This window comes from Onychostruthus taczanowskii, unplaced genomic scaffold (assembly GCF_017590055.1).
Source record: "Onychostruthus taczanowskii isolate IOZ18803 unplaced genomic scaffold, ASM1759005v1 scaffold1, whole genome shotgun sequence".
Taxonomy (NCBI): domain Eukaryota; kingdom Metazoa; phylum Chordata; class Aves; order Passeriformes; family Passeridae; genus Onychostruthus; species Onychostruthus taczanowskii.
In genome coordinates, this window is record NW_024496525.1 from 28707174 (window position 1) to 28719785 (window position 12612).

At 43.3% G+C, this 12612-nt stretch overlaps 1 protein-coding gene across 1 annotated transcript in view; it reads right to left on the minus strand.

The window, feature by feature from the left end:
- Positions 1 to 70: 70 nt before the first annotated feature.
- Positions 71 to 12612, minus strand: part of CCDC85C (coiled-coil domain containing 85C) — a 110467-nt gene continuing 97925 nt past the window's right edge. Inside the window, exons 4-6 of the mRNA XM_041399734.1 lie at positions 12277 to 12372; positions 5497 to 5595; positions 71 to 3816 (exon numbers count right to left, since the gene is read on the minus strand). Of these exons, the coding sequence (XP_041255668.1) occupies positions 3727 to 3816; positions 5497 to 5595; positions 12277 to 12372 (285 nt within the window). The 3' untranslated portion in view covers positions 71 to 3726. The remainder of the gene's footprint in view (positions 3817 to 5496; positions 5596 to 12276; positions 12373 to 12612) is intronic.

Below are 12612 nucleotides of genomic sequence, written 5' to 3' on the forward strand. Positions count from 1 at the left end.
TAACTATGGTTACTCCAAGATACTTACTCCAAGGTATTTCAGCAGTGGTCTCCCAAATCTTACTCATCAGTTTATTTAAAAAGAATGTATTTTATTTTAGTCAGCTAGAAGTATACACTATCACAATCAATCTCTTACTTCATTTTTACTAAAATATTTCAAAAGAATGTTTTACACACATTATCAAAAAAAACTGTACTATTACTTTCCTTCCCCAAAAAAGCCAGAGTGGGTCAATAATAGGTAAAAACGCGTGCTAAAGTCTAAAGAATTTTGCTATATACACAACAGCAGGTGCTAACTTTTCCAGTTCTTTGTAAATCATATACAGAAAATATAGCAGGGCTGTAAGATCACAGGTTTAACAGAAATCAAACTTTAAACTGATTTCTAAAGCAGCACAAATAGACTTTCCCCACATTATGAAAAATATACAATTTTATCACTTTACAGTCATGCACTTTGAAAAAGATCAGTAGTACTCTTCCCCCCAGTTTCTAGAAAGATAAAAGGTCACTTTAACACTGATTTCATTTAATATCTAATATTTGGATAAAAATGTGCCATTCTCAAACACGGTTGTGCTCAGCAGTCTTATCAAGGTGCAAAGAGCCAACTGAAGCTGGTTACACTGCAGCATTTCAGGAACTGTTAGGGAAATGCTGCTTACTCCAGTCACTCCAACAAAAGTCAAGGATGTGATTTTACTTTCCTTAAGCAAGCAAAGTCCATTTGTAAACAGTGGATGCTTTCTTTGCCAGAGGATTGCAGAACCCAGAGCTTCAATCTTGAGGAAATTATCTTGGGCTGTTGCCCCAAATATATGAATTTAATGGCCACTATTTCAAGGGATGCTCCCCTCCAACGTCATGTACAAAACTCCTCAGGTAGTTTTCACTGAATACTGAGCGCATAGGTAAGTGAAGTTAAATATGCATGTAAAAGATCTATTTAGACAGCTGAAAATGCAGCACCCAAGTCATCCTGTAAAATCATTGAGCATCATTTTCCCCAGGAAGACATTTTATACCTGAAATGGAATAAGTATGAAGATTGGCAAGCCTAAAAACCCCTAAACAGTAACACCACAAGGTACAGCACTGTCATGTTCTGCAAAATCAGTGATGAACATCTTACATTGAAGATGATAAAAAGGGCAGTACCCTATGAGTATGAAGCTTGTTCAACTGAACTGCTGGCTACCCTATGAAGTGTCTCTTCAGGATTTGCAGGGCTAATTGACCTCAATTGCAGCACTTCCTTGTAGGTGAGATCTGCTGGTGGAACAAAACAAGCTTTGCTTGAAGTCAATGAACATATTTTGAGAGAGATTTGAGAGCAGGGAATAGTTGTGTGGGAATTACATAGTGGTGAGACTAGTCATCTGATGAGTATAGCTCTTGTCTTGTTGAGAGGACCTGCTGATAGCCTCATATACCTCTTAAATAGCAAGCATGTCATGAACACAGTTAACTCTCTCCAAGTGCTGGCAACATTTGTGTTGCTTTAGTTAAAAATCACTGACAAAAATCAACCTTGTTCCAAATATACTTCAACTCTGCTTAATCCAGCAATCAGATGCCACCAAAGTTAAAATGGGCTAAGCAGATAGATTAAAGTAACCCTCAGCTTGACCTTAGATGTTAAGGAATAATGATGCTCTGCTTTACATCACCTTTTCTGTTACAGAAATCTCGATGTATAAATTGTACAGGAGGAAGACAAGTAATCACCAATGGTGACTAGAAACTGGAGGTCAAAATAAAAAGCAAAGAGGAGGAAATCCAAAATCCTCTAAAGACGCTTAAAGGAGACAAACTCTAGAATGGATTTTTCCAGCCTCCATGGGATGTAAATACTGTTAGACTGAGAGCTATCTAGCTCAGTGTTCACTGACTGAGCAGTAGTAGGAAATAACCTACTGGTGGGTGTGTGAGTGAGAGTATGCACTTGTGTTTTGGGGGTGGTTCTTGGTTATTTTTAAATAACCTACTCAACTGTTACATTTCTATTTCTGCAATGCATAGTGAAGTGGTGCTTACTCTTACTGGTTATTTTGTATTTTGGTTGTATTCCTTCTCTATTTTTTTACTGGCTACAGGTTTCAGGTCTGGCACTGCAAATTCTTCAGCCAGGCAGCTGTAGTTTATTGTACACCACGGGACCAATTACCTTTCATAATTCATAATAAACCACATGGGTTCCTTGGTATTGCATCGGTGCTCCATGTAATACAATACCACAAGTCCAGAACTCAACTGGTAGAACAAATTAATTTAGAGGAAGAACCTGTCCAGCTAATACAGCTCTCTGTAGCTGTGACTGATTCTTGTAGGGAACAAAAAGAAAGTAATGGTGTTTCAGGTTACTGTGTCCTACAACTAATCACTAAAATTGATGTTACTTTTGAAGAGGAGGCTTTGATCTTTTCACATGCCTGTCTTGAAAATTATTTTACACCAATGAGTTCTAATAACGAAGCCCCGCTTCCTTGGACTCTTGGGAAAGAACATCTAATAAAATACAGGGACAGCTGCTGTGACAACTTGGAAAAGGAGGGAGTCAAATTCTTACAACTACACAGGCAGCTACTCCACAATAGCAAAATGTAAGTCCCATTATTTTATATACAACCATCTGAAGAAGCAAAAACCCACTTGTTTTGGTTCATTAACAAAAATAAAGCTAGAATGGCAGGAAGTAGTCTCACCTGACAGCCTGTGTTTATGGAGTTTTTATTCAGCTCTGCAAGGTTGTTGTTTGGTTACCTTACACGGGAACCAGTATAGGTGAGGGAACCAGTACAGGTGAGGGATCCACAAGAACATTAAAAAAACCCACCCAAATCTTCCTTATGTGAAAGATGAGCTGCTTTTGAAGATCCTGTGAAAGCCACAAGCACTGTCAGGATAGCAGTTTCTGCTGAATTATTTCATAGTGAAAGCTTTACAAGAAAAGTGTTGCCATTTTTTAGGGAATACTGTTGTGTGGCTAAGTGATTTCATTCACATTACGACTGCAGAAATCTTGTATCATTTGATCATGAAAAATTGTTCATTATCACCTGATATGGAGTCTTAATTACGTGCACTTGTGTGACGAGTACCACCATACAATGTAGGGCAGTACAAGTGTTTTTAGCTTGCCACTCAGTATTTTACACAGAGCCTTATGAAAACAGTTGCATGTCATTCTTCAAAATAAGGACCTCCAAAAAAAGTGTTAGCAGCTCATGAACTTGGCAGGCAGTAAAGCCAATGACTTTGACTTGCATTTTCCTTGGCTGCCTGGAGCCACTAACATGGCTATGAATCACAGACAAGCGGGTGGACAGGAGCAATACAAATGGTGACTTCTCCGCAGGTTAAGGGTTCTTCTTGTTCCTCTTAGAAATTCTCTTGAGTTAGTTACTTCTACAAACAGACCATTACAACAAAGCAGGTTTGAACTACAATAAAAATGATGCAAGTCTGGCATTCTTGGATGGTTACCCGGTGAACAGTAGCTCCAGAGCACCACAGCCTGGAAAGCAGGCCTTTAGCTGCCATATTTACACTATTGTTACCAAAAAAAAAAAAAAAAAAAAAAAGCTGAAAAAAAAGAAGAAAAAAGGAAACCCTGAAAAACCTCAACCCCAACTCCCAAAGAACAGGCAGCCAGAAACACTGAGCTCTGCCTCTTTAGTCTTCACAGAATCCATCGCTTCCAGTCACCAGGACGGTGTTCCTACAAGGGACCCTTGAACTGGTTTCCTGACAGATGTTGCCTGATGGAGGGTTTGGAGCTTGCAGCATCACCCAGCTTTCGCCAGACAACCTGCAAGAAAAAAGAAAGAGTTTGGGGAGAGAAAAACAGGAATTAAAATTAAAAAAAAAAAAGTTCAAACAGCAAAGCCACTGAGGAATAGCAATATTGTTTTAATTGCAGCCTGAAAGCCAAAACCAGCCCTTTCCTAGAGCTGGGCTGCAGTTCTCAGCAGGGACACTGGATGGCATCTTTGCACCAGTTTCCAAGGAAAGAAACCATTGATGCATTTTTCTAATTAGTCCCTCTTGAAATTAGAACCGTTTTTGCCTGGGGTAATAGTATAAAACAAATACACTAGATTCAGAACATAAGTTCAATGGTAGGTCAACCCTGCCATGCTTATAGAAAAGATGTTACCATGAACAGAAAAGATAATGAAAAAGATAATGATTAAAATTATATATACATGACTTTCTAAAAACATACATTTTATCACTCTAGGGCCACAATTTAAATAAAAAAATAGACTGCAAAAAACTTATAGCTGCCTTGAATCTACATGAAATGAATATTTAAAGAGAAAACAGCTGATGATAGACAAATAGAGATGAGTCAGTTTGGGAGGATGAAGTTACAGTATTTTACCTTTCCCCCAGCACAGCTACAAGGGAAAGTAAGCAGACAAAATATCCTAAAAATCAGGGTTTAATTTACTCTGGTCTTTGCTTTGCTTGTAGGGATCCAGCAACCAAAGAGAAGTGCCTCAGCCCTTGCCGAGGATGCTCACAGTGATTTAGCTTGGCAAGCTGCGCTTGTGTTCACACCCTCTTTTTAGGGTTAAGGTGGCTTTCAGAAATTAAACAGAGCATTATGCCCCTCTCAACTGCTGGAAGGCACTAAATGATGCCACCTGGGCCCACCTCTTAGGTGGAGTTGAAAAAAAGAAGGCTCATAGGCATTCTCCTCCCTGCTCTGAGCAACTGAACAGCACATCTCCAACTGCAGGTGACAGGCGGCTCAGGCTGTGTTCCAGCAGAAATCTCAAACTTTCTGTTGAAAGCCAGAGCATGGCCACGGTGCTTTGAGGCTGGAGGCAATGCTGTGCCAGCAGCCACCGCAGAGCAGAGGCTGGGTACGAGCGCTCCCCGCACAGGATGCGGCCAGCTCAGTTAACAGTGTGGTTGCCCAAAACATCAGCAGTGTTAATGGCACCCCACATATCATGATGCTGTTCGGTGGCTCCAGACACGATTCTCCCTCTGACGTTACCACAGGGTTTGGGCTCAAACCCGTTCAAGCTGTACAGCTTTAAACATGGCAAGCAATTGTTGCTTAACCCAAACTGAGTCCTTAAGGGCACATGTGGAGACAATTGCTAACAGGACTCTCCTAGTCAGGGAGAGCCCCTTGCACATCCCTGGTCAGCTAGACTAGCTACTCCACAGCCAGGGAGCCAGCAAAGTGGGAACTATCCACTGAGCAAAGGCTGCTCTGTGCAGTGAACGAGGCACTCAGATTACCCAAAACAGTGATCAGCAGAGCCTACACTCTTCCCTTGTGCCTATGGACCTCACAAGGCTTACATGCAGCAGATCCGCAGTGAATGAGGCACTCAGATTACCCAAAACAGTGGTCTTCCCTTGTGCCTATGGATCTCACAAGGCTTACATGCAGCAGATCCCTGTTCCTCCATGCTTTTAACAAAAGACCACAAAAGGAACCCCAAGAGCTGCTGGGAGGAGTTCTTACATTGCACATTTCACGGACTATTGCCTTCTCCTTTTCACTTAGGTCTTCTTCATAGTTGTCTTGCATTTGCCTGTCCAAATTTTCATGGACCTCAAGGACCTACAAAAAAACAGTATTACAAAACCATTATGATCCTCAAATAGTTATTCGTGTCCCTAAGAATATCATTAACAAGTATTTAAATTGGCAGGATTCACAAAGCCTCGAGACAAACAAAGACAAACGACATCAAGCTGAGCACCTCCATCCTCCCAGCTCCCCCAGCCACGTCCTGCCTCTGTCCCGCCACCTTCGTGGTGTGGCTGCTGCCAGGCCTGGGGACCATTGGCAGCAGGTTGCTTGTGCCCACAAGTGCATCTCTTCCAGGAAGGCTGCTGGTAGTCCCACCTTGTGCTGCCCACACCCCAAACCTCTAGAGCGGCTCAAGTGGGAGCTCTTCCAGGCAGCACCCCAACAAGCATGATGTTGCTCACCATGTGCTGCCCACACCCCAAACCTCTAGAGCGGCTCAAGTGGGAGCCAGCCCTGGCCTGCCACATCCCACTGTCCTGGCCATCCCCACAGAGCTCCTTTAGGGAGAAAGTGCCCAGCTGTGGCTCTCACAAAAGGAGACTGCCTGGGGCTAAAGGCAACCTTCCTTTCCAGCTGGAAACACTGACCCAAGGGAAACCCCTCTGTCACACCCACATGCATTCCAACAGTTCCTCCAGACAGGCACATCCCACAAGATGGGCACAGCACGGCACAGGAGCCCCCAGGTTTTACTCTTGCCTCTGTGCTGATTTACACACCTCACCCAGGGCTTCACCACTGATGAGCCAGGTGGTCAGCTCAGTGTGCAGGGTCAGAGATCCTGCAACCACCCAACATCATCAAACAGCACATGGTCTCGTTCACCACAATGCATCCACACACGCAGGAAGGTGTACAATAGGTGTGGTTGTATGAATAAATATTCCTATGCATCCCAGGGAGGTACAGAGCCAGGTGCCATGCTAGGATGGGTTTCAGCCTTTGCTGAGGTATAAACAGCACCAGCTGCTCCTCGAAATGGGATACCAGGGAAGATTATCCCCAGGTCTGCCTCAGCACTGCAATCCTGCTGCTTGAAATGAGTTACAAACAAAAATAGATCATTCTCCTAGGGCCTGTAGACTACTTGGGACCAGTCTTTGCACAGATAGGAATTATCCACATCCATTCTAAGAGAGGAAGGGCAAGAGGGATGCAAAAAGCACGTACGTGCTGACAAAGAGAACATCTATTTTCTGCTAAAGAGGAGGGAATTAATTATTGATCCAGCTGGACTCGCACATTGAACTTGCTTGTCTGGAGCCCGTGTGCTTCCGACGCTGCTGCACAGCCAGCAGCCTGCAGGATCACATCCTGGCACGGAGCACCGGGGCAGCCTGCCTGCAGCTAAACATCGGCTGTGCCCACGGGGCAAGTGTCACGGAAACCATGGGGTAGATTAGTTAAAGATCACATCAGCCCCAGCCCCTGCTTTCAACAGCCATCCATCTTGCAGGCACAAGAGTCTCAGTGGACTAAAACAAACTGTTTTTCTACAACTTGTGCTTAAACTAAACCTACATTCCTTAGTCCAGGAGGTGTGAAAAGGTGGCACATTTTATTATTAACATATTTTTTCTTTTCAGTGGAAATATATTTTAATAGTGTTAACCAGGCAGAGCTGGAGCTGAAAGATGATCAGACGGAAGTTATGTTTGTATTTAATTTCTGAATCTCATTTACCCTGGAAATCATCCTGCTTCCCAGGCTCAACCCATGTCTGGCTAGGCACTTTGTAAAAATGTGTTAGTATCTTGGGTATGGGAAAATGGGATTCACAGTGATAAAATGCAACAGCCTATCCAGGAAAGGCATGTTGGAAGAAAACACACTCTGAGGAGTGGTATAACCTCCTGAAGAAAGACAGGAAGGCCTTTTCTTAGTGCTGACCCAGCCCCAGCTATTCTCAGATCCTGCCAGATGCCTTCTCAGCTGTTTAAAAGGACCAGGTTAATGTTCCTCCAGTTACACCACTGGGGAATACAAACATGCCTTCACATCAGCTATGGATCAGCTAAAGTTCAAGGATGTGCATTCAGTGTGGGTCTGAGAAACCGGGGTACGTCCTTCTGTGATTTCTGCCACCTCTTAACCAAGGAGCCTAAAGGAAACAGACAAAGGAACAGACAAATGCACCCCCGGCTCTTAGTGGCTCATGCTATCCCCTCCTTTTTGCTCTTCATCAAGCTGCAGTGACAGCACTTGGTCCTCTGTTGACATAGCAGCCCTTTGTGATCTCCCTGGGTAAAACGCCAGCCAGTGAGAGCAGCGTGCTCCACTCGGGCATGGGCCTGGACTGGGAAATGCTGCTCTCCTGCACAGGGCTGTTAATTCCCAAAACCAACTTTCACCTTGCTCTCGGTGGGCATGCTGGCTTGTCTGGCATTTTCCCTGCTGATACATAAACTGAGGAACACCTCAAGTGTTCTTTGAGACTGCACTGATGTCTGTGAGCAAGACAGTGTCACCTCAAAGTCACCTGATGCCACATCCCTTCTGACCTGTACTGACCCCATATGGCCAAATATATTTTAAAAACAAATATTCAATCAAAACAAACACCATTAAAGAGTCTAATGACAGTAGTAAAGCTTTGGAAGGGAAGCTGAAAGTTGAAGTATTCATTTCTGCAACACAGAGCACGCGGAGATTGAGGAATACTTCCCAAATTGTGCAAACCTCACTAATTTTGTTGCTTCATAAGTCAGCTGGACTGGGAAACATCCTGCTTCAGCAAGGGAACAGTCCATATGCCCTGCTAGGATTTTTCCCTAGTTTTGGAAGGCCAAATCCTGTCTTATCCACAGTTAGTGGGAGTGATGATCACCTGCTTGATAGCTCTGTGTGCATGGAAGTTGTCCAGGCTGCTGCTGTGGGGGCAGCTGGGTTATAGGCTAAAAGTCATTTTACATTTGTCTCCTCATCACCTCCCCATGTCTTTAGCAGGTTTGCTCAGTTCCTAAGAAAAGTGCTTTGATGTTCAGTGAGATACTGAGCTGTAGCATATGTACCTTTTATTCTTGTTAGCAAAAACAGCTGTTAGGAGTGCCAACCTGTCATCTTGCTCCTTATTTAGTAGGTGCAAACAAACAAAACTATTTCAGAAGGAAAAATAAAGAAAATTCTAAACATGCTCAAGGAAGAGCCTGTGCTAAATTGTGGGCAGTACTTCAGCCACATAGATAGAATTTAGCTGGCAGAAAATCCCAAGGAAAAAGCCTAGGGGATATTACATATGTGGGTGCAGACAGAGGCAGTTCAGAAGCCCTGCAGATCCATGTGGAGTAGACAGTCCCTCAGTGACTTTTGCTTGGGCACAGAGACACATCCTTGCAGCCTCATCAGTTGTGGAGAGGCTTGCATGCAAGTGTTCCACAAGACAAGTGGAGCCAACTGCAGAGATTCATGGAATAATAGAATGGTTTGGCATGGATGCCATTCATTAGAGCAGGTTGCTCAGAGCCCCATCCAGCCTGGCCTTGAACACTCCCAGGGAGGGAGCATCCACAGCTTCTCTGGGCAACCTGTGCCAGTGCCTCAGCACTCTCACAGTAAAGAATTCCTTCCCAACAGCTAATCTAAAACTGCCTTCTTTCAATTTAAAACCACTGCCTCTTTTTCTGTCACTATGTGACATAAAAGTCCCTCTCTCTCTTTTTTATGAGCTCCCTTTACAGGACTGGAAGGTGCTACAAGGTGTATCTGGAGCCTTCTTTTTTCCAGGCTGAACAACCCCAGCACCCCCAGCCTTTCTTCATAGGAGAGGTGCTCCATCCAATTGATCATTTTCATGGCCTCTCCATCTCTCCTGGCCTTTTCTTGCAGTAAGGAGCTGGCCTGCTGAGCCATAAGAACTTCCTTTCTCAACCAAGCAGTACTTCTTGCAATATCTGTTGTGGTGCAGCCAAAGCACAAAGTCTCATTTGTAAGCTGCTCTCTCCTCAAGAGAGAGTCGCGATCTGTATCACAGGAGGTGAGGGTCTAAGGCAGCAGCTGCATCCAGCTTCCCACATGCAGGGGCTGGCACTGGAAAAGCTACCCAGTTCTGCAGGTGGCAAAATAAGACCTACTGCATATGCTACAGCATGACATGGACAAAAAAAGGTCTGCAGCTGGAGACCAACACCTACTATTTCACTGTGCCTCAAGGGAGGAGGAGAGATTGAGACCATGACCAGATTCCTCAGTCTTTCAATTTCCAGATGATCCTTGGAAATGGGACACAGGATGGAAAAATAGACATCTCCTCATTCCTCCCTGCCACACTGACCTACAGGAGAATTTCCTCCTCACTTCAAATGTGAGAACATTTTTAACCTCAAGTGAGGGAGCAGGGCACATCATGTGAGATCATTTATGCCCTGTGAGGTGTGACTGCTATGTCACCTGCTTCCTGACTCAAACCATGGCAGTTTCTAGGGTTTTGGAGACAGAAAAATGCACCTCACCAGCCAAACTATGAAGTCACAGAGGAGAATTTCTTCTAAATTTCTTCTAGCCCTTCCTAGGAATCCACAAAGCTCTGAAGCAGAGGGACTACTAATATGTGCAAACAACCAGTCATCCAAGTTCCTTTCAATTCCTTTAAATGAATCATTGCAGCAGACCTTCCAAACTTAATTTGCAGTTTCCATGAATCTTCCTCATTAATTTTCAATTCTTTTCATATGCTTATCAAACCACATCTTAAAACCATTTCTGTTTCTTGCCCTTAGTGAGAAATTCAGTCCTGCAATTCCTAAAGCAAATAGGAAACTAATTGCTCCCCAGAATATGATCATAATCAATTTATAAGTATTTGATCTTGTAATTTAAAAACACTACCAACTCTGCTTAATACTATTGCTCACCACCACCTTGCCAAATGCAATGAAGAGAGGAGCAGAAAGGCATGGACTCCACAGTTTGGGAAGAAAAAGCCAACAGCAGCAGTCTGGACTGCATCAGGGCTTCGACGATCAAATGCAATCAAAGACAAATCAATACAAAGTGAAAGAAAAACAAAGGTTCACATGGGTTTGCAACATTCTGCAAGGCAACAGTATAGCAGATCCATCTGTATGTGTGTATACATATATAAACATATGTATGTATATATATATACACACATACACACACAGGAGAAATGTCACCCACAAGCACATTGCAGCATAGTACAGGATGGAGCTTTCTGATAGCACAGAGCCATCCACAACAAGCAAAGAAGAAACTTGTTGGAAAACAAGGACAAATATATGGCAGCAAGTGAACTGCCACTTGTGTGGTCAGCTCCTTTGGGAACAAGCAAAAACTGTACTAAAGGTATTTCTTAATCCTTGACCACGCTGGACATCCTCCTCTTAAGGAGTTATACAATCAATCAATAGGAGTTATACAATTTGGATGTATAAAGTCTCAAGAAAGCTGAAAAATCAAGATTTTAAATTTGAAGGATCGTTTATAATTTAAATTCTAATTAGATCCAAATAAAATCAAACTTGTCTTGCCTTCAATAACTACTTGAGAAATAGTGACATTCAATATGCTCCTGGGATCTGGCAACTGCCCAATGGAACCAATATTCTTGCCAGCCACACTACTGCTTCTCCCGACATTTGTTGGTTTTACCACCACACTACCACAATATCTGTCCTGGAGCCAAGAGACCCTGGACAGGCATGATATACTAAGATAGAAACACTAAAAATTATAAAATTTAGAGAATTTGTGTATCATAACCATGAGCAATATCTGTGCCATTTATTTATGTGTCAGATGTGGAAAAGTACACAGCAAAGAGCTTTGTAAGCATCTGTCTCCAGGTCTAAGATCACCCAAGCTGGTGATGCCACTGCTGGACCTTTTTTCCAGCGAGGACCACAGGAATCTGAGCTCCAGAGCAGCCATCCAGGAACCCTCCTTTGAGATGATGTAATCTTTTTAACCCTGTACAAATTATTCAGCTTCAGCAACTTCAAATCCATAAATCACTATATTTCAACTAAAAACTAACTTAGTTGAGACTTTCCAGCCATCTCTATGGCACCTTGTAAAGGATTTGTGCTTCTGTGTCTCTTAGATACACAGAAGTATCTTGCTTAACTAAGAAAACATGTAGCACTGGGGAATTACACTTTTTCTGCTAATGGATGGTCACTAGAACCTGAAAGCTGCTATGAAATCACGGTGTAAGTTTTCTCCTTTAACTCACCTACCAGTCTCCCATGGTCCCACTGTCAATGGTCCTGACTTAATCCCTACTGATGATGCACATCCTACATGGGTAGGATGCCACTGTTTGTTGTATATTTTCATAAAATAAAATCTTTCTCCTCTGAAGGCTGCTGCAGGATTTTCAATAACAAAATATAAGAGGAAATGCAGTTTTTGTGTTCCTTTTTAAAACAGCATTTTGGTCACCACTGTCACCCCAGCGACCCAGTTTACACTGGGTTCATCAGGACTGATGAACACAAATGGCAACCAACACCTTCAGCATCAGTAGCTTTTATTGGAGGTTTCCAACCCCCAAAAAATAGCTGTGCATAATCTTGCTTAGCTCTGCAACTATTTTAAGCAATGCTTATTCATCATGATACAGGTGCTGGTTACCAATATCCTGCCTGTGTGTTAACTTTCTGTATTGAGTTGTTCCCACAAGAAGAGCCAAAGCCCAGCTCTGTCACTCAGGTGCAGCACAGGATGCCTCAGTGCCCCACGCAGCCTTACCTTCATAGCATGCACCACAGCCTCTGGCTTCTGACCCACCGGGACATACCCCGCTGCAGGAGAAGATGCAAGATCAGATGTCATGCGAGCTGGTCCCTGTGGAAATCAGAAAAGATATGTGTTCATTCCCCTTTGGGTGATTTAAGCAAGGATGAAGAAAATATTCAGAAAATTTGACCACTAGCTTGTCTCAAATTTAATCCCCCTAGCCACCTTCAGAGACAAAAGACACCACCACCCCTTCCTCACAAGTCACTTGATTTGACACCATTTAAGTACCAGCACTCCGTCTAGATGAGTTCAGGCAGGAGATCACCCTGGTTTAAATACAAATTG